General features: G+C 41.6%; 2 protein-coding genes across 4 annotated transcripts in view; one reads left to right on the top strand and one right to left on the bottom strand.

The window, feature by feature from the left end:
• Positions 1-611: 611 nt before the first annotated feature.
• On the bottom strand, positions 612-7,703 carry LOC129811610 (zinc finger and BTB domain-containing protein 18.2-like). Of its 2 annotated transcripts, none has more exons than XM_055863048.1 (2): positions 7,572-7,703; positions 612-6,184 (listed from the first exon to the last, which is right to left on the bottom strand). In XM_055863048.1, the coding sequence occupies exon 2, from the start codon at positions 6,169-6,171 to the stop codon at positions 4,588-4,590; it is 1,584 nt and encodes a 527-aa protein (XP_055719023.1). In that variant the 5' UTR covers positions 6,172-6,184; positions 7,572-7,703; the 3' UTR covers positions 612-4,587. The 2 variants fall into 2 exon arrangements, with proteins under 2 accessions (XP_055719023.1, XP_055719024.1); XM_055863049.1 differs by lacking the exon at positions 7,572-7,703 and adding an exon at positions 6,624-6,879.
• A 10,518-nt stretch (positions 7,704-18,221) lies between these two features.
• Positions 18,222-22,242, top strand: part of LOC129811608 (RAC-alpha serine/threonine-protein kinase) — a 38,179-nt gene continuing 34,158 nt past the window's right edge. Inside the window, exons 1-2 of one of the 2 annotated variants that reach the window (XM_055863047.1) lie at positions 18,222-18,396; positions 19,991-20,210. The gene's annotated coding sequence lies outside the window, so the exon portion shown is untranslated. The remainder of the gene's footprint in view (positions 18,397-19,990; positions 20,211-22,242) is intronic. The other variant, XM_055863046.1, reaches the window with a different exon arrangement.

Here is a 22,242-nt window from a genome sequence, read left to right as displayed (position 1 = left end):
AATACCCCTCCGCAAAGAAAATGACCAGTGAATTGACATGGAGATCCCCAATTAGACACGCATTTTTTTGTTTGTTTGCTCACTTATGCAGTTTACTTTCATGAAAGAAAATTAAAAGGTGATTAATATAACAACAATTGAAAGTATTCAAAAGGTATTTTCTCTGCGGACTATTGGCAGCAGCTCTGGAAGAATGACATGCCACCGCTAAAGATCCCCTATCCTTGGCTGCAGCTTATGGGTTCAACGGGATAGAGAAGACCCACAGTATTATCACATTGTGTTGTCTGTATACAGTTCTCTCACTACCAAAACACACTTATCGGGTGTTGCTTGTGCAAAGGCAACAATGAAGACTCTCCTTGACAATATCTAAAGGTCGACAGTGGAAAAATCCTCTTTCACGAGTTTGAATGCATATTACTTCAATTTCCCATGCCAATTATTATATGGATTTATTACCACAAATCCTGTCTTTGTTTAGTGTCAGAATTTGGTGTGTCTGTAGAATACAAAACATAGGATTGGACAACTAAATCCCAAAGTGGGAAGAGCTGTACCCCTACACATGTTAACATCAGGAAACGCACAAGAAAGACATCCACACGAGGCACAGAAAAGTTTCCTGTTTAATCTATGCATAATCTTAATAAAGACCTAACTCAAGATTGTCACATCTCCACAGCACACACACACCACACACACACACTCTCTGAAAGCGCAAACAAAACACAAAAAAAGCACATACAATTACAGATAAAAATAAATTGCCTGAAGTTCTACACAATGTCAATTCTGAATAAGATTGACCCCTAATCTTTAAACCACTAACACAGAAGCAATTGATTACTATAAAATATAACTTTCTTATTAAAAATTATATTAAATTCTAATGGCACTTCTACAAATTCTAATATTACCATTGACATTTATCAGCATCTTTCATTTTACAAATCAAAAAATTGAGAGTCAAATGTTGCACAAGAAACAATTGAATAAATATTTCTCATGATTACACACAATTTCACAGTCTTAACCTGCCAAAGACACAAATTCCAGTATTAATGTAACCCAATACTCAGTTTTAGACTTAAATCCTACAGCATGAATTAGGAAAACAAAACCCCACTGATCAGGAGCAGTAGCATGAGTTTTCATTCGTCATAAATATATCTCTCAGTGTTTCACATTAAACATGACATCTATGGAAAACAATTAGGTTAATTCCCCAAACATGGACTTAGCTTAGAGCCAAACAAAAATACTTCCATTCAGTTTGCTTAACATTAAATTGAATTCCAGATTAAAAACCTTTACAAAAGATTAATTCATTTAACAGTAGCAAACTCCAACCCTGAAACTTGTCTCTAAAAGCAGCAGAAAACGGGTTTAGTTGACATTTTGATAAGGTGAAAAAAAGAACAGAAATTTGTATAGCCTGAATATCATCACAGCTGTCTGTGGCAAATGTACAGTGTATAAAAAGGGCAACTCCAGGTGCAACACTTGTCTGTGTTACTACAAGGCACATTCTGTAACAATCCTGGAGATATAAATAATGACTGAGAAACCATCAAAACAATAACTTACTGTTAGTTTTCTAAGCCTGTACAACTACATGTGTACATTAGAGAAAACAATACATCAATGTTTCAACTGCCTCACATAAGAAATGTTCTTTTCAAAAGAGTGAGACAAAATATGCAACAAACTACATTCCTGTGTTTTGATTGAAATACCACAAATTGAACACTATATGACATCTAAAACACACAGCTTCATGAAATATTGGGAAACTCATTCCAGGGGGAGGATGGGTAGATAATTGGATGTTAATAAATCCTACCTACATACTACTAAAGTTCAGATGAATCAGTGTTGCGATACCTCATCTCAAAAAGGTTCTTAAAAATCAGGCAACGCCAACACTTGAAAAGAGAAATACGCTTACAATTATAGTGATTGTGTTGCTAAAGACGCTATGGAGTCACTGTAGTATCCTCTCCACATAAATGAACAATGAAGCACTTATCTAATGCATGCTGGGAATCGAGGGCTGTTCTTCGATGCCTCCAGACAATGCACCTGTTTACCGTCTTCCAGGTCTCCCTTTGCCTAATACATTTCTCGCATTCCAACGGCTCCATTCAATACAAAAAGTGCAAAGAGAGACTCATGGTGCCTTTTTTCCCCCCACAGTGAGGGCAGACATGCACAATGATCCCTTGAGAACTACCTGGGACAGGAGAACAATGCTTGTATTGTATGACTTCTATAGATATTCTACACCATATCGGTGTGTTTGTTCTTGTGAACAACTGCTTCCTCTGCCGGAACAGCAGTCATAGCGGTATTACTCCCTGTTTAACTCTGGAGTGAAGACATGGCCTGTGAGACATTACATCTGAAAAGGAAGCCAAGTTCACTGGAGTGAGACAGGAAAAGGAAACCCAAATCACGGTGGGAGGGAAGACATGAAACTCTTACCTAAGAGATTGAAGCCTTAGTAAAACACCTTGATAATCAACTCTACTGTGTTCTTCTAATACAGAGAAACAGCATACATATTGATAAATAGAATATATATTTACATTAAATATACAAATAGTAAGAAATAGCAGCCTAGACAAAATCAGTGTTGAAACTATATGCATGCTCAAAACAAGTGCTTCGGTGAGAATACGCAATTTAAGATTTCTGTGTAAGATACATTAACAGACCATTTCTTTACAGTAACAGGATTTGCAGAAATGAATAAGCGACCCCAATATCAATTCCATAGTACCAAGATGACAAGGCATCAAAAGTCTCTAAGCTTAGAGAAATCAGCTCATCTTTACAGATCACACCTAAAGTAAACCCTGAACCAAGTTAAAACAAATAAATCCTTCAGATCAAGTCTTCTCAGGACAGATGAAACCAATATCTTGGACTTTTAGTGCTACTCACCTTGTAGGAATCATATGTATAGCATCAAAATGAACCCAACTACAATGAAATCTTTCCAACACACAACAGGCCCATGAAATCTACATTCTGTCCAAAGATTCTGTCAAGCAAAGTTCCACCAAAGGATTCAGTCAAATGTTAAAATCAGACATCAGTCGTACTTCAACATGAACAGAAAAATAGATAGGATACTTTATAAGAGCAAACACAAGGGGCAAAATGAACTCAGTAGATTTAGCATTTTGAGCTACGTGTTCTGATGAACGGACAGTGTGGCAACAAGACATCCACAGTACACCATCTCCTCAGAGAAGCACTGAGGCACGCCGAGAGTATACTTTGACCATCTCTCCCACTCTCTGCCCTGTCTATCAGGGCATGTCTCCAGCATTATTATATGGACAGCAAAGGAATATGCAAATGTAGTTACCCTTTCTTTTACAGTGCTGTAATACAGACAAATAACCCAGAAATTGAACTTACTAAATAGAAGTGAACAATTGTTAATTAATAAAGAGCTTGATTTTACGCCACATGTATTACATTATTGTAAGTACACTCATGAATCAATTGGCATACAAGTGCCAAGGGCTATCACTAAGTGACCAAGTTACTTCCTGGTATTAAGGCACTGTAAAGGGAAAGTGCTGATCACGTTTTTGAAGGCCCACGGATTAGTTGTATTAAAGGCAACAGGTCCTATGCTTGTATGAGAACAGGAGTGTCAATTTCAGTAGGCACCAGTGTTACAGGCATTAGCTGCAATCTTTAGTAATTAACACCCAACCTGTACATGCATCATGATAGAGCATAAAGGTGACAAAACAATTCACTTCTAAATGTTCATTCAGCAGCCTGACAGCCTAAGCTGGGATGAACATTGAAAGGCCAGTGCAGCAAAAAAGTAATTCCGTCAGGACATGCTCCATCTTACTATATGAAAAACCCTTGCAACTCCTGTATTTATTTTAGTCCTCTATTTTAAGGAAACATTCTGTTGTCTGCTTCATTCCTACCATAAAGAAAATGACAATACTAACTACTCCAAAAAATTATCCAGTAGTCCAACTTCAAGTATTTTTTCACTGCCTTGTGATATTTCTTCCTGTTAAGCAGGTTGACTAATAAATAAGGTTGGATATAAAATAGATTTCTACTCTGGGACAGTTTTAGTTTCCTCTTCCACGTGTGCACTAATCAAATGTTAATCCATTCAGGAGTGTGTGCTATTATTCACTTGCAGATATATACGCAGAAATGTGTTTCTATTAGCAGAATACACTCTTCATCAAGCTCAGCAGTTTTGCACTACCAAGACAGACAGAAATAAACAAGTGCAACTGATTTGTCCACCTTCAACATATATCCAGCTTGAGTGGAAAAGCACCCCATCTTATTATTGTAAAACAAAATGATAAAGTCCAACATCCTTCCAGTGAAGTCCAGTTTTGTGCATTATAAAGTTGCTACACCTTAACTTAAGAAATGCCACATGGATTAGAAATCCAAAAGGATATGTCTTTAACAATTTGTGAATATGTATAACTAGTACTTTACTGTGGAGGTATATGCAGTAGTAGTACTCATGGAGTGATAAGACGCTACTCTGTCTTATTTCATGGCACTGGTGAGAGGGGTTTATCCAATGGCGAGGGTCTTGACAAGGCCACAGTGGAACTTGCGGATGTGGCGGTACAGGTCCCCAGACTGGGTGAAGCGCCGCTCACACCACTTGCAGGCGTGAGGCTTCTCACGTGTGTGAACCACAGCATGCCGGCTCAAGTTATGTGAGTACTGGAAGCTCTTGCCGCACTGGCCACAGGTGTATGGTTTCTCGCCAGAGTGTGTGCGCTCGTGCCGCTTCAAGGTGTACATGCAGGAGAAGGTCTTGCCACACTGTGAGCAGGTGGGAACAGAGCCGTCGGGGGAGAGCTTGGAGCGCGCCCCGTCCTTCTCGCGGAAATGCGAGCTGAGGTGCAGTTGGAGCACATGGGGACTGGGGAACACCTTGCTGCAGAGTGGACATACACACACCTGTTGCCCCGGGGGCAGCAGCACCCCACTGGAGGTGGAGATGTCCGAGGAGGCCAGGTCATCCTCCTCCTCACTGTCCCCCAGCAGCCTCCCCCTCCTCTCCTCGCCCTCTCTGCCCCTTGTGCCCCCCCCTCCTCCGCAGCCCACCCCCTCCTCCATCAGGTCTTCCTCCTGGGAGAGCAGGGCCGATGTGGAGCCGTTGTTGCCTGGGAAGAGGGCAGCGAACCCTGTCACCACTGAGCTCCTGGCACTATTCCCAAAGCGCTGGCTCTCCGGGCTCATCGGCTCACTGTCCTCCTGCTCTGACAGCAAGTCGTGTTCATCTTTAACAAGTGGCTCAGTGCCCTGCTGCTGGCTGTCGAGGGCCAGCTGTCCCGAGATGTAGGAGGGGTGTATGGGATCTCTGCTAGACAGTGGCTTTAAAGACAAATCCAGAGCACAGTCCATGTCAACTGAAGCCCGGGACCTCTGGGACAGCAATACTGTGCAACTACTGACATCAGCTTTTGTTTTTCCAGCTGTTTGGACGCAGGGCTCGGCCTCTGCTGACACATAATTGACACCTACAAGGTCCGGGGACCTGCCAGGGTGACCGTTTGCCTTCTGCCTGCTCTGTGCAGACCTATCACAATCTGTGACAGCCAGCCTGACTTCGCTGTTGTCCATGTCAAACTCCTCTGCCGGGGGGGCTCTCTGGGGCAGCTGCTGTGTCTGTCGCCGGCCTGGCCCTGGCTGCTTGCTCTGCAGCTCGCTGTCTGAGGAGGTCTCCTTGTTCAGGCAGCTCAGTGCTATCCCCTCGCTAACCTTCTCATCCAGGTAGCACAGTTCCTTATCTTTCAGCTTGCTTTTGCACACTTTCACTATATCATACATGTGAAGGTAACTGGCCGCAGCCAGGACATCCTCCACTGGCAGTGTGTTGAATTCCAGCTTCCCCTCATACATAAACTCAAGGAGCAGACTGAAAGCCGGGGCTGTCACAATGTCACTGTTCAGATGCACAACGTCCCTTTTGTCTGGCTGGTCCCTGTAGAAGAGATGGAAGTACATGCTGCATGAAGCCAAAACGGCTCTGTGCGCTTTGAATCGTGCATTCCCTACAAGAACAGTGCAGTCACAGAGGAAACCTTGGTGACGCTGCTGACTCAGGCACTGCAGCAACTGGCGGCTATGGTCTGGGAACTCCATTCTTCGTCATAACCTGATGAAAAACAGGAAAAACTGGATATTAAATCAACGAAATGCTGCCATATAGAGGGCACCACAGAGCGTCAGCAACACATCTGGTGTTCAAGGAAACTACAAACAAAAGTAAACCAACCCCAAACGAAATGTACAGGAAAAGAATACAACTTGCAGAAAATGCCACAAAGTAGTCTATCAATGCAAACATTACCAATTAAAATGCGAGACATGCACATAGTTGTTTAAAAAGAAAAGTTTAAGACTACATTCCCAATGAATGTTAAATAGAAGCGCCATCCTATTACAATATGGTAAAGGGGTCCTTATCATATCGACTTCTTTACGCATCAATAGGGCTACTTAAATCAATATAAATATTGTTATTTTATTCTCGATTAGCCTACAGATTGAGGTGTGTGTGTCTTTTTCGGTGTTGTCCTTTTGAGCTCTCCTACCTTTCTCTCAAGTTACCAACAGCAGTCCGATTAGTCGCACTAGTTTTTGAGCTTCACATGGAAATGCGAAACGGACGGACCGGGTACAGTCGCTCGCACGCACGCTTCCACACAGACAAAAACGATCGCTACTAAGCCGTTGTTCGTGTGTACTGAACAATGATCAGGAACCGTTCATTTACCAAGCATGCAAACAGAGATAGGCAAAAACTCAGGCTTGTGGATACCAGCACTCGCCCATCGGGCAAAGTTAAGAAAGACGCCAGGGGAATGAGTAAACTGGTGCTCTGTTAGCTAATTACACTGCAAGCTGTAGAGTCAGCTGCTCTGACATCACCGCAATGGAAACGCTACCTCCAGCTGTGCTCCCCTTTAAGCCATATGTTACTCTGAGTCGAGTTACGTACAATAGACACACAAACTTGTTTCAGATGTTGCATCAGTCCCAACACTAAAATATTGTACACTTAAGAAAATGTATTTTATTTTAGGATTAAAGGACACTTGACAACAGTCGAAATTTGGATAACTTTATAACGCATCGTTGTTCCATTTACGCACTGGTCAGCCACAACTTTAATGACACATACTTATGTTCTATTGGTGTAAAAACATTTAAAGTTATTAAAATAACAATGGACCAGACTACAAATAACAAACAAATGCCCCTATAAACTTTTAATTAGGCCTAACCAATAATAAAGCGAACATACACATATCTGCTTTTCGCGAACTAGTTTGCCCTGTTTTAAACGAAAGGAAAACTACAAGCAAAGGCAAGAACGCAGGAAGATAACGCTACATGGTCGTAATTCATGGATAGAAGCCTTTACACAGCAAAGGAGCTCAGCAACTGTCGCTGACCAAGCCAGCTGCGCTGCACGGAGGTAGCGCTGGGTATTATAACTTTCGTTTTCAACATTTTCATTGTCAAAACGCATTACTTACAGATATTTTCCTTGTCCCCGTGTTTTCTTAAATGTTCTGACGTCCTTTCATGATGTACGGACAGATGTTCGCTTCTCCTGTCGTTTATTGAGCTCAGTTCGACCCTGGCAGGCAAGCTGCACTCAGTGCTGTGTGTCAAGCAGGTTGTTAATGGACCAGTCTCGCGATAACACCGACCACAATAAATTCTGTACTACTGCATGAACTCACACAGTGGCAGCAAGTAGCAGTGTTCTTTGAGAACATAATTTGACCTACCTTAATCTATCTCTTTTTTCTGGAATGTCCACCTGAGAATTGATTGATGCTTTGAACGATGTCTGTTCGCACAGTGCATAATGTGTATCAAATGTTTTGATCATTTTCTTTCTTCTCTTTAATGTATATGGAAAAGACAATTATCCTCCCATTCTATATACAGTATTTGTTTGTCTGAGGATGCAGAACAGAACATATTTTTGATATTCCAACAGATATGTATTTTTATCTTGTTGCTACAATTTATATTGGGTGAGCCCAGGCTGCAAGAAATGGGAAGTCCAAAAGGCAGAAAGTTTATATAAATAAAACAGGAAAATACATTTGGGGGGGATTGCAACTTGCTATACCCCCAACACTGTCACATCTATAATAAAATATACACTTTGATATTTTCTTTAGGAAAGATGGAACCTGTTCAATAAACATGCTGCATTTATCTATCAAAGAGGAGTTGATCATAAGGATTCATTATGGAGAGTAATTAAAACCAAAATACAGATGTTTCTCATTTTCACTGATCGTCATAGATTTCTAATTCCATATTTTCAAAATACATATATTGAGGGAAAGAAGTGGCTTCAAGTTGCAGCTGCTGTTCTTGTGGCCCCCTCTCCACCCACCCTGCAACTGCTTCAGTCACCTTTGCCCTGTGTTCCAGCTGTCGTGTGTTTTGAAAGGGCCATTTGCTGTGACTCTCTGCCCCTTGACAGAGAGGGGAATGAGCAATGTGACGGGAGACGGCAGGCACTGGTCAGAAGGGGACACTGGCTAAAGATCCAGTTACTGCTTTATTCCATTTTTAGTCTACCGTTGACAATTAAATCTATAATCACCATGGCATCTTGTCCCAAGCCTTAGCAAAGCTCAAAAGAACAGCAGGTTTATTTTTTTGTGTTCTCTCATCCTGTCGGCCAATATTGATTTTAGTGGTAAAATATATGTGATCTATTAAAGGCATGTACAATTTTTCTGTTTGGTCAAAATGTCCAAATATGAGGAATGAGTAATATAAAATATGGATAAGAAAGTAAGTATTATTGAGTGAATTTACATCATTTTCAAATACTTATTGCAATAAAAATGATCTAAAATTATTTCTAAGATGTGTGCCAAATGCCAACAATGTTAGTTATTTATATTTGTTAGGCCAAGCCATGTAAAGAACAGCTATGTGTATAAGAATGGGACCACTGGCAGCTCCTGGGTCCCTGGCCATACAGACCCAGGCAGCAACCAGTAGAGGACGGGTGGTGGTGGTGTGGTATGTGTTTATGGGGTGAGACAAAGCAGTGGTTGTGCCCAGGGATTGTGGCCTCCGAGAGAGGCTCAGCATGGTCAAGTTTCTCACACAGAGAGAAAGAGAGAGGTATAGAGAGAGAGAGAGAGAGGTAGAGAGAGAGGTATAGAGAGAGAGAGAGAGAGAGAGAGAGAGAGAGAGAGAGAGAGAGAGCGAGAGAGAGAGAGAGAGAGAGAGAGAGAGAGCACTTCCTGGAGGTTCTTTCCACCTTTCTGCAATCATCAATGACATTCTCCCCCTGACCCACTCTTCGCTCAGATAGACAAAGGCCCTGCATTCCTCTGCAGTCTGACTGCCAGGCCTAGCCAGGTCCAATTTAAGCATATCACTCATTCCCTCTGGACCAATGGGCTCATCAGGGGGCTGGTCATGAATGATAATTCACAGGTTTTATGCATTTTAATTGTTACTATTTATATCACACAATTTGTTCCACTGTTTTCCCCCCAATGTATTAAATTGTTTCTAGAATAACATTAATATGACAACTGTGGTTTTGTTACAGAGTTGAATGTATGAAATGTCATACTTTCTCTTCATCTAAGCCTTTGACATAATAAGCTGAACACTTTTATACACCTATACATACAGTACCAGTCAAAAGTTTGGACACACCTACTCATTCAAGGGTATTTCTTTATTTTTACTATTTATTTACATTGTCGAATAATAGTGAAGACATCAAAACTATGAAATAACACATATGGAATCATGTAGTAACCAAATAATTGTTAAACAAATCAATATATATTTTATATTCTTCAAAGTAGCCACCCTTTGCCTTGATGACAGCTTTACACACTCTTGGCATTCTCTCAACCAGCTTCACCTGGAATGCTTTTCCAACAGTCTTGAAGGAGTTCCCACATATGCTGAGCACTTGTTGGCTGCTTTTTCTTCACTCTGCGGTCAAACTCATCCCAAACCATCTCAATTGGGTTGAGGTCGGGTGATTGTGGAGGCCAGGTCATTTGATGCAGCACTCCATAACACTCCTTCTTGCTCAAATCGCCCTTTACACAGCCTGGAGGTGTGTTGGGTCATTGTTCTGTTGAAAAACAAATGATAGTCTCACTAAGCACAAACCAGATGGGATGGCGTATTGCTGCAGAATGCTGTGGTAGCCATGCTGGTTAAGTGTGCCTTGAATTCTAAATAAATCACAGACAGTGTCACCAGTAAAGCACCCCCACGCCACCTGTTAATTGAAATGATTTCCAGGTGACTACTTCATGAAGCTGGTTGAGCGAATGCCGAGAGTGTGCAAAGCTGTCATCAAGGCAAATGGTGGCTACTTTGAAGAATCTCAAATATAAAATATATTTTGATTTGTTTAACACTTTTTTTGGTTACTACATGATTCCATATGTGTTATTTCATAGTTTTGATGTCTTCACTACAATGTAGAAAATAATAAATATAAAGAAAAACCCTTGAATGAGTAGGTGTGTCCAAACTTTTGACTGGTACTGTATATCCTATTCATATTTAGCAGCAGGACATCAGGTGTGTCTTCTTTACATTATCTGAGATGTTGAATACAGTTTTCAAACCATTCCAAACCAAGTAATTTAGCACCAAACAGAACAAATCAAATCAAATGTATTTATATAGCCCTTCTTACATTAGCTGATATCTCAAAGTGCTGTACAGAAGATGTAGAGCTAAGCACCGTTAGAGCAAAAGTATTTGAGTGTCACGCCCTGGCCTTAGTTATTTTTGTTCTCTTTATTATTTTTGTTAGGTCAGGGTGTGACATGGGGGATGCAGGTGTTTTTGTTATTGTCTAGGGTTTTTTGTAAGTCTATGGGTGTTTGCTAGTCTAGGTGTGATGTATGTCTATGGTTGCCTAGATTGGTTCTCAATTAGAGACAGCTGTCTATCGTTGTCTCTGATTGGGAACCATATTTAGGCAGCCATATTCATTGGGTAGTTCGTGGGTTATTGTCTATGTCTATGTGTAGTGTTTGTGTCAGCACTATTTGTTTATAGCGTCTTGTTGTTTTGTTAGTTTGTCAAGTGTTCTTTGTTTCATTAAAAGGAAGAATGTATTGTTATCACGCTGCGCCCTGGTCCTCCTCTCTTCCACCATATAACGATCGTGACATTGCGTAAATACCTATACAGAAACACAAAGAGACAATGTGAGATGGCAGTACACTGTCTGCTTTTCTCTGCCCCAAAATGTGTGGTGTTTATGATCAAATAGAGAGGAAAAGTGAGACAGGCTGTGAAGAAGCAGGTTGTATGTTTGTCTGGTAGTAGAGACTGAGGCAAAGAACTAAACATGGTCTTTTGACCTTATTAAATAAAGATCAGTTACATCCCAGGGTGCATCACTTCACTACTCTCCACTGGGGAAAAGTTTCAAACCAGGGAGGACGGAGTCATCACCTAAAACATCAACAGCAGGTTATTGGTGGAGAAAAAGGGGGAGGGAGGTAACCCGCCACTACCCTCCGTATTATTGGCCAACGTGTAATCATTGGGAAAAAAACTGGACGATCTACGATTAAGGCTATCCTACCAAAGGCGCATTAAAAACTGTAATATCTTATATTTCACATAGACATGGCTAAACAACGACACAGATAATATAGAGCTGGCTGATTTCTCCGTGCATCGGCAGGACAGAGCAGCTACATCTGGTAAAAATTAGGGGTAGGGGTGTGTGTCTATTTGTCAATAACTGCTGGTGCGCGATGTCTAATATTAAAGAAGTCTCGAGGTATTGCTCGCCTGAGGTAGGATACCTCATGAGAAACTGTAGACCACACTATCTACCAAGAGAGTTCTCATCTATATTATTCGTAGCCGTCTATTTACCACCACAAACCAATGCTGGCACTAAGAACGCACTCAACGAGCTCTATAAGGCCATAAGCAAACAAGAAAATGCTCATCCAGAAGCGGTGCGCCAAGTGGTCGGGGACATTAATGCAGACACATTTAAATCCGTTTTATTTCATTTCTACCAGCATGTCACTGGTAACCCCAAAAAAACTCTAGACCACCTTTACTCCACACACAGAGACGCATACAAAGCTCTCCCTCACCCTCCATTTGGCAAATCTGACCATAATTATATCCTCCTGATTCCTGCTTACAAGCAAAAAGTAAAGCAGGAAGTACAAGTGGCTCGCTCAATACGGAAGTGATCAGATGACGCGGATGCCACGCTACACGACTGTTTTGCTAGCACAGACTGGAATATGTTCCGGGATTCATACAATGGCATTGAGGAGTATACCACCTCAGTCACCGGCTTCATCAATAAGTGCATCGACGATGTCGTCACCACAATGACCGTACATACATATCCCAACCAGAAGCCATGGATTACAGGCAACATCCACACCGAGCTAAAGGCTAGAGCTGCCGCGTTCAAGGAGCGGAACACTAATCCCGGATGCTTATAAGAAATCCCGCTATGCTCTCAGATGAACCATCAAACAGGCAAAGCGTCAATACAGGACTAAGATGGAATCCTACTACACCAGCTCTGACGCTCGTCGGATGTGGCAGGGCTTGAAAAATATTACGGACTACAAAGAGAAACCCAGCCGCGAGCTGCCCAGTGACGTGGGCCTTCCAGACGAGCTAAATGCCTTTTATGCTCGCTTCGAGGCAAGCAATACTGAAGCATGCACGAGAGCATCAGCTGTTCTGGAAGACTGTGTGATCACGCTCTCCGTAGCCGATGTGAGAAAGACCTTTAAATAGATCAACATTCACAAAGCCCCTGGGCCAGACAGATTAAAAGGACATGTACTCAAAGCATGCGCGGACCAACTTGCAAGTGTCTTCACTGACATTTTAACCTCTCCCTGACCGTTCACCGTTCACCAGTTCTGGAGGTCTACGTCACCGGCTTTCTAGGCTTCACTGAACGGGATTCATTATCATCAATCCCGGACTGTCTTGTCTGATTACACACACCTGGTTCAAATTTCCCCTGATTAGTATGTTATATATGTGCCCTCTGTTCCTTCTGTCTTTGTCGGTTATTGTTCCCATGACCGTTGGTCGTGTAAGTACCTATGCGTTGGTGCAGCTGTTATTCTGCGTGCTTTATACATTGTGGTTTACGGGTTTTGTCCCATGTTGTTCACCGAGGTATCCCCTCGCTCTTTTGTTTGGGTACAGCTCAGTGTTTTTGTATACGTGTTTGTTTTGGGTGTATTAAAAAACCCTATTGTGTATTCCTGCGCCTGTCTCCAAATCCTTTATACCAGCATGACAACCGCCATATGGCACTCACGTCGGTAGCCAGGAAGTGCTTTGAAAGGCTGGTCATGGCTCACATCAACACCATCATGCCGGAAACCCTAGACTTACTCCAATTCACATACCCCCCCAATAGATCCACAGATGATGCAATCTCAATGGCACTCCACACTGCCCTTTCCCACCTGGACAAAAGGAACACATATGTGAGAATGCTGTTCATTGACTACAGCTCAGCGTTCAACACTATAGTACCCACGAAGCTCATCACATCAACTGGATCCTGCACTTCCTGATGGGCTGCCCCCAGGTGGTATGGGTAGGCAACAACACATCTTCCACGCTGATCCTCAACACTGGGGCCCCTCAGGGGTGCGTACTTAGTCCCCTCCTGTACTCCCTGTTCACCCACGACTGCGTGGCCAAGCACGACTCCAACACCGTCTTTAAGTTTGCTGATGAAACAATAGTGGTAGGCCTGATCACCGACAATGATGAGACAGCCTATTGGGAGGAGGTCAGAGACCTGGCTGTGTGGTGCCAGGACAACAACCTCTCCCTCAATGTGAGCAAGACAAAGGAGCTAATTGTAGACTATAGGAAAAGGAGGGCTGGACATGCATGCTCCCATTAACATCAAGTTTCAAGTTCCTTGGTGTCCACATCTCCAACGAAACTATCATGGTCCAAGACAGTCTTGAAAAGGGCACGACAAAACCTTTTCCCCTTCAGGAGACTGAAAAGATTTGGCATGTGTCCCCAGATCCTCAAAAAGTTCTACAGCTGCATCATCGAGAGCATCCTGACCGGTTGCATCACCACCTGGTATGGCAACTGCTCGGCATCTGACCGTAAGGCGCTACAGAGGGTAGTGCGTACAGCACAGTACATCACTGGGGCCAAGCTTCCTGACATTCAGGACCTATATACTAAATAGGCGGTGTCAGAGGAAGACCCCAAAAATTGTCAAGGACTCCAGTCACCCAAGCCATAGACTGTTCTCTCTGCTACCGCACGGCAAGTGGTACCGGAGCATCAATTCTAGGACCAAAAGGCTCCTAAACAGTTTCTACCCCCAAGCCATTAGACTGCAGAATACTGCTGCTACTTGCTGTTTATTATCTCCACATAGTCACTTTACAAATTACCTTGACTAACCTGCACCTCCTCACTTTGACTCGATACCGGTACCCCCTCTATATAGCCTCGTTATTGTTATGTCATTTTCTTGTGTTAATTTAGGATTATATATATTTTTTTTACTTTAGTTTATTTAGTAAATATTTTCTTAACAATTTCATGAGATGCATTGTTGTTTAAAGGCTTGAAAGTAAGCATTTCACAGTAAGGTCTTCACCTGTGCATTCAGCGCATGTGACAAATAAAATATGATTTGATTTGGCTACAGTCGGTCAGCCCTGTTTCTATTATGTGGAGCAGCATGGAAGCATGAGTTGTGAAGAGCTCATTTACAGTGACAATGAGAGGAAATGGCACAGAACTGGAGGGAGGAGGCAGTGGGTCAAAATATCTTTCATCAAGGGGAAGGGTTTCCAGCAGCCCCATGCTCCTCCACCCCCCTGCCGTTGTGATATTACTCAATTATTACACAACCTTTCACCAAGTCTCTGTCAAAACAGTGGTGTTATAAGGGACAGCACAATAACATGCCCAATCTTAAACATACAGTGCATTCGGAAAGTATTCAGAACCCCTTGACCTTTTCCACATTTTGTTACGTTACAGACTTATTCTAAAATTGATTACATCTACATCAATCTACACACAATACCTCATAATGACAAAGTGAAAACAGGTTTTTAGAAGAAAAAAAAATCGAATTGATAAAAAAACAGAAATACCTTATTAACATAAGTATTCAGACCCTTTGCTATGAGACTCAAAATTGAGCTCAGATGCATCCTGTTTCCATTGATCATCCTTGAGATATTTCTACAACTTGATTGGAGTCCAACTGTGGTAAATTAAATTGTTTGGACATAATTTGGAAAGACAGGATTGTGTCGTGGTACAGATCTGAGGAGGGGTACCAAAACATTTCTGCAGCATTGACGGTCTCCAAGAACACAGTGGCCTCCATCTTTCTTAAATGGAAGAAGTTTGGAACCACCAAGACTCTCCATAGAGCTGGCCACCCGGCCAAACTGAGCAATCGAGGGAGAATGGCCTTGGTCAGGGAGGTGACCAAGAACCCGATGGTCACTGACAAAGCTCTAGAGTTCCTCTGTGGAGACGGGATAACCTTCCAGTAGGACAACCATCTCTGCAGCACTCCAACAATCAGGCCTTTATGGTAGAGTTTCCAGACGGAAGCCACTCCTCAGTAAAAGGCATATGGGAGCCCACTTGGAGTTTGCAAAAAGGCACCTAAAGGACTCTCAGACCATGAGAAACAAGATTCTCTGGTCTGATGAAACCAAGATTGAACTCTTTGGCCTGAATGCCAAGCGTCACGGCTGGAGGAAATCTGGCACCATCCCTACAGTGAAGCATGGTGGTGGCAGCATCATGCTGTGGGGATGTTTTTCAGCGACAGGAACTGGGAGACTAGTCAGGTTCGAGGGAAAGATAAATGGAGCAAAGTACAGAGAGATCCTTGATGAAAACCTGCTCCAGAGCGCTCAGGGCCTCAGACTGGGGTGAAGGTTCACCGTCCAACAGGACAACGACCCTAAGCACACAGCCGAGACAACGCAGGAATGGCTTCGGAACAATCTCTGAATGTCCTTGAGTGTCCCAGCCCGGACTTGAACCCGATCAACCATCTCTGTAGAGATCTGAAAATAGCTGTGCAGCGACGCTCCCCATCCAACCTGGCAGAGCTTGAGAGGATCTGCAGAGAAGAATGGGAGAAACTCCCCAAATATAGGTGTGCCAAACCTGTAACGTCATTCCCAAGAAGACTCAAGGATGTTTTCACTACCAAAGGTGCTTTAACAAAGTACTGAGTAAAGGGTCTGAATACTTATCTAAATGTAATATTTAAGTTTTCTAAAAACCTGTTTTTGCAATGTCATTATGGAGGATTGTGTGTAGATTGATGAGGGAAAAAACATTTTAATCAATTTTAGAATAAGGGTGTAACGTAACAAAATGTGGAAAAAGTCAAGGGGTCTGAATAATTTCTGAATGCACTGTAGGATTGGTAGTAGCATACGTAGCAAGACATTAATTTCCTTGGAACCTCTGCCTTTGTACATTCATAAAAAACATGTGGTGCAAATATGACGTACATTCTGATTGGATCAGCAGGTTAGGATATTTGACATGATAAGCTGGGTTGGAGAGTAACTGATTACCTGTAATCAGTTACATGTAATCTGATTACAAAAAACTGTAACTGTAATCAGTTATGTTACATGCAAACATATTGTAATCCGATTACAGATACTTTAAAAAACATGAGTATTACTTCTTCGAATACTTTTAAATTCAGAAAGGATGTTTGCAAGAAAAAATATTTTCACACCTTTCACCTTGTTTTCTCAATGACATTCAATTCACAATTGAAACAAGGTAAAAGTTTAAGTTTGTTCTGACCACAAATCAGAACGATGACACAGCAAATGCTTTGATGGATCCTTTTTGCCTTCTTCTAATGCCTCTTAAGGGGAAAGTAATCCAAAGAAATTGAAAGTAATCAGATGACGTGACTGAATTTGGGTAATCCAAAAGTTACATTACTGATTACAATTTTGGACAGGTAACTAGTAACTGTAATGGATTACATTTAGAAAGTAACCTACCTAACCCTGCAGATAGAACATCTATTGGTTTTACTTTTCTCATTACTTATGGACTACAAGCATTCTGTAGACTAGGCTATACATTCATTTTATATTTTATTTAACCCAAATTTAACTAGGCAAGTCAGTTAAGAACAAATTATTATTTACAATGACAGCCTACCAAAAGGCAAAAGGCCTCCTGCGGGGACGAGAGCTGAGGTTAAAAATAAATCATCTGCATATAAATGGATGAGAGAGCTTTCTACTGCCTGAGCTATGTTGTTGATGTAAATTGAGAAGAGTGTGGGGCCTAGGATCGAGCCTTGGGGTACTTCCTTGGTGACAGGCAGTGGCTGAGACAACAGATGTTCTGACTTTATACACTGCACTCTTAGGTATCAAACCAGGCCAAAGACCCCTCAGAGACACCAATACTCCTTAGCTGGCCCACAAGAATGGAATGGTCTACCATGTCAAAAAAAGGCAATAAAAATAGCAGCACAACATTGCTTAGAATCAAGGGCAATGGTGACACCACTGAGGATCTTTAAGGTTGCAGTGACACATCCATAACCTGAGCTGAAACCAGATTGCATACCAGAGAGAGTACTATAGACATCAAGAAAGCCAGTCAGTTGGTTATTGACAAGTTTTTCCAACACTTTTGATAAACAGGGCAAAATTGAAATAGGCATATAACAGTTATGATCAGCTTGATCTCCCACTTTAAATAAAGGATGAACCGTGGCTGCCTTCCAAGGAATGGGAATCTCCCCAAAAAGGAGAGACAGGTTAAAAAGGTCAGAGATAGGTTTGGCAATGATAGGGGCAGCAACCTTAAAGATGAAAGGGTATAAACCATCTGACCCAGATGTTTTTTGGGGGTCAAGTTAACATCAGCTAATCAACATGATTACAGGTGAAATTATGTGAAGATGAACTCAAACAAACCATATTTTTAATGGGATGGTTTTGATGGCTCATCCTACATAAAATTATGTATTTATTATGATAAAATATATAGATAAAACATATGTCCGGAATCTTTATCCGCCTCTGTGTGTAGCCCCCTCTGGATCGCAAACAGAGAATCGGCGCTAGGACCTAGGAGATGAGTATGCCACAGAAGCATTGCAGACAGAGCGTTTGGGAGGTGTTGTAGAAGAAAGGCAAAAGAAACCGAGTAAATGAGAGCACTTTTTGTACAGATTATTGAAGGATTTATCAGCTAAATAAATCGCCGAAACAGCTCATTATAATGCAACGGACACACTATTGAAATCCTGTCCAGGTAAAGGCCTGCATTTTGTTTTTCGTGTTGACTGAGGTCGACTGCTACTAGAGCGGTTAGATCCCATTGTATAAAATAGGATGCGGTTATTCTCACTCAAACTGCCCTGCTAGGCCCCATATCCAGACTAAAATGAAGTGCATTCCTGACATCAGTTTATTCTCGGGTATAGTTATGTTTACTGAAGAAGTTAGTTAAGTGTCCAAACTTTAACCTTAGCAGAGACTGTGCCTCATAAACAAAACTAAAATATCGTATAACATTGTCATTTATTGACTATGCTTTTGAATTTGACATAATGTCCGCCTTTGAGACAGCCTACAGGCCGAAAATGTTTATGTCGTTTTTACTGTACATTACTTTCATACAATTATAAGTCACCTATAGGAACGAACTATACGTTTTAGAAATGAACTTTATGGACATATAAATGCATTTGCAACGCGTCTTAAAAACAAACCAGTTCTTGCAGTTCAACACTGCAACTCACTCATTCATTTATCTGCACGTTCGTCAACATGACAATTGATTTTGTTTTCTGATATGTTCTTGTTTGTCTGAATGTCACACAAGATTAAATATATTTTCCTGGCTTCATTCAAAATTCCACGACGTCTAAACCGAATAATTTATGTTCAGATTATCTGAAGGCAGGCAGCCACGTTGTTGCATTGTTGTTACAATGTAGCAATGACTGAAACAGAAATTGATACAAAGTATCCACCTTTTGCTTTATTATGGCGTGTGGCCCAACTTTGTCCTTTCTGTCGGACGAATACATGTATTGTATAGTAGATCTACAGTTGATGACTTTTGAAAGCATGCTTCCTTTATTCTTGGATGACAGTTGTATGCTTTCTGGGACATGCCTCAGTAATTTTCATTTATTTTCCATTAGCACAACTATCCTTGAATAAGCATCCCCCAAATCCCCTAACATTCAATCTCCACTGTGCTCCCTATTTTCCATCTTTTAGATGTAATTTTTCATAACATATTTTACATTTGGACTAAATTATGAATACTCTTATGATTCACTGTCCACTTTTTTAAAGTTTTGGGTAGGCATTTTCAATATTTGTTGTTGTTGTAATGTGTGCATGTAAAGCAACTCTCACGCTGAACAGTAGTCATCCCCAAGCATGTTGTGTGCCATGCATGTCTTAAATGTCATAATTTGTTTTGAGTCATGAGACCGACCATGACTAGCCACAGTCTGAATGTGAAGGGACCCAGGCAGGCAGCACAGCAGCAGCATGTGACATTAGTCTGAGGGTGGTTAAGTGATGTTGTTACTGTTTGACTCACTCACCCTGTTCTTCCTGGGAGATGTTGATGTCCTTCGCTCCCATTGGTATGGGAAAGGACTTTGAGTTCCTCTGGCCTTGTTGATGCAAATGTGCCACCAGTTGTATGCAGAATCTGAGGAATGCTGTTTGAAATCTGCCCTTACACAGTCAGGCTTATTGTGGCTAATCTGAGGCCTGTACGCCACAGGAGCTAGGAGACTTTATCAGTGTAATGGGTCCACACACTTCCTGGCCCTCCATGCACACCATATGACTGTCCTCTCCCTGGTCTCTCTGTGTCACAGTCATAGACAGCACTGCTTCCTCTGCTGCTGTCCATGTGGCTGCAAGCAAGTTGTTTACATTCTGAACTTCAAGCCCTCAAGTCAGAACCAACAGCATAGATGGAATTAGGGGACGCCATGAACGGATACAAGATGCTAATGAAGTGTCACCAACAGTAATATTTTTGAAGAGGAGACGAGAACAATAGGAGGGTTTCTGCCAAGTTACGCCATATAAAAGGTGCCTTTTCTATTCAAAACAGACTTTACCCAACTCTCTTTCTTAGTATGTATAGATCCATTTGAATGGACTTTCATTTTGTCTGTCTGGGAATTTGTATACAATACTAGTCAAAAGTTTGGACACACCTACTCATTCAAGGGTTTTTCTTTATTTTTACTATTTTCTACATTGTAGAATAATAGTGAAGACATCAAAACTATGAAATAACACATATGGAATCATGTAGTAACCAATTTTTTTTTAAACAAATCTAAATATATTTTAGATTCTTCAAACCCTTTGCCTTGATGACAGCTTTGCACAGTCTTAGCATTCTCTCAACCAGCTTAATGGGGAATGCTTTTCAAACTGTCTTGAAGGAGTTCCCACATATGTTTTCCTTCACTCTGCGGTCCAACTCATCCCAAACGATCTCAATTGGGTTGAGGTTGGGTGATTGTGGAGGTCAGGTCATTTGATGCAGCACCATCACTCTCCTTCTTGGTCAAATAGCACTTATCCAGCCTGGAGGTGTGTTTTGGGTCATTGTCCTGTTGAAAAACAAATGATTTCCCGAAGTCCCGGGAAATCTGTAATTCTCCAACCAGGATTTCTGGAAAACCAGGGAATTTATTGAAAGTTAACAGAATTTTGCAACTCTAGAACCAACACATGCAGAGATAATCCGTTCACCTACTCTGCATCTCACAAAGACACAGCGGTTGGAACTAAACATTTAAAATTTGGATTCATCAGACCAAAGGACAGATTTCCACCGGTCTGATGTCCATTGCTCATGTTTCTTAGCCCAAGCAAGTCTCTTCTTATTATTGGGGTGTCCTTTTAGTAGTGGTTTCTTTGAAGCAATTTGACCATGAAGGCCTGATTCACGCAGTCTCCTCTGAACAATTGATGCTGAGATGTGACTTATCCTCTGCAGGTAACTCTGGGGCTTCCTTTTCTGTGGAGGTCCTCATGAGAGCCAGTTTCATCATAGAGTTTGATGGTTTTTGCAACTGCACTTGAAGAAACTTGGAAATTTCTTGAAATTTTCCGGATTGACTGACCTTCATGTCTCAAAGTAATGATGGACTGTCGTTTCTCTTTGCTTATTTGAGCTGTTCTCGCCATAAAATGGACTTGGTCTTTTACCAAATAGGGCTATCTTCTGTATACCAACCCTACCTTGTCACAACACAACTGATTGGCTCAAACGCATTAAGGTGGAAAGAAATCCACAAATTGACTTTTAACAAGACACATCTGTTATTGAAATGCATTCCAGGTGACTACCTCATGAAGCTGGTTGAGAGAATGCCAAGAGTGTGCAATTCTGTCATCAAGGCAAAGGATGGCTACTTTGAAGAATCTCAATTATAAAATATATTTGCATTTGTTTAACACGTTTTTGGTTACTACATTATTCCATGTGTTATTTCATAGTTTTGATGTCTTCACTATTATTCTACAATGTAAAATAAAGAAAATCCTTTGAATGAGTAGGTGTGTCCAAACTTTTGACTGGTACTGTATATTTGTTTATGCTAATGTTAGTTGCTTTATGCTCTTCTCTCTCTCTCTGTAATTGTGATTGTCCTGCTGGAACAGACACCAGGAACAAACTTGATTGTGTGTGGAGGCATGACTAGTTATTTGACCTGTCTACCTTTTTATTTGTACGTCTTGTTTGAAGGAAAATTGCATAGATGCATATTGCTATTACTATTCAGTAAACATTTCCTTTGATGCACAGTAGTATTGGGACACTGCTTTCCTGCACCCTTCTACTAGGACTCCAAGACAAAGCCAATATTGGCACAGTGAATGGATGCACGTTGTTGATATAGAAGACAATACAACAAATGATAAAGGTCAACCTGCTGCCTCCATACACAGCCTCTTTGCTTGAACCCAGCCAAGTCTACAATTTATTAGTCTGGGATGATACGCAATGGACTACATTAATCAACAAGTGTTTGTATGACTGGCTCTGTGTGTGGCTTCCATACTGCATGACACTGATTTGCATTGAGGGGGGCCCTGGAACGAG

The sequence above is a fragment of the Salvelinus fontinalis genome, chromosome 15 (assembly GCF_029448725.1).
Source record: "Salvelinus fontinalis isolate EN_2023a chromosome 15, ASM2944872v1, whole genome shotgun sequence".
Classification (NCBI taxonomy): Eukaryota; Metazoa; Chordata; class Actinopteri; order Salmoniformes; family Salmonidae; genus Salvelinus; species Salvelinus fontinalis.
The sequence above is the reverse complement of the archived record's forward strand: the minus strand, read 5'-3'. Positions and strand labels throughout refer to the sequence as shown.

Excerpts from the sequence above, each read along its gene's own strand:
- LOC129811610 (XM_055863048.1), bottom strand. The coding sequence starts at position 6,171 with ATGGAGTTCCCAGACCATAGCCGCCAGTTGCTGCAGTGCCTGAGTCAG.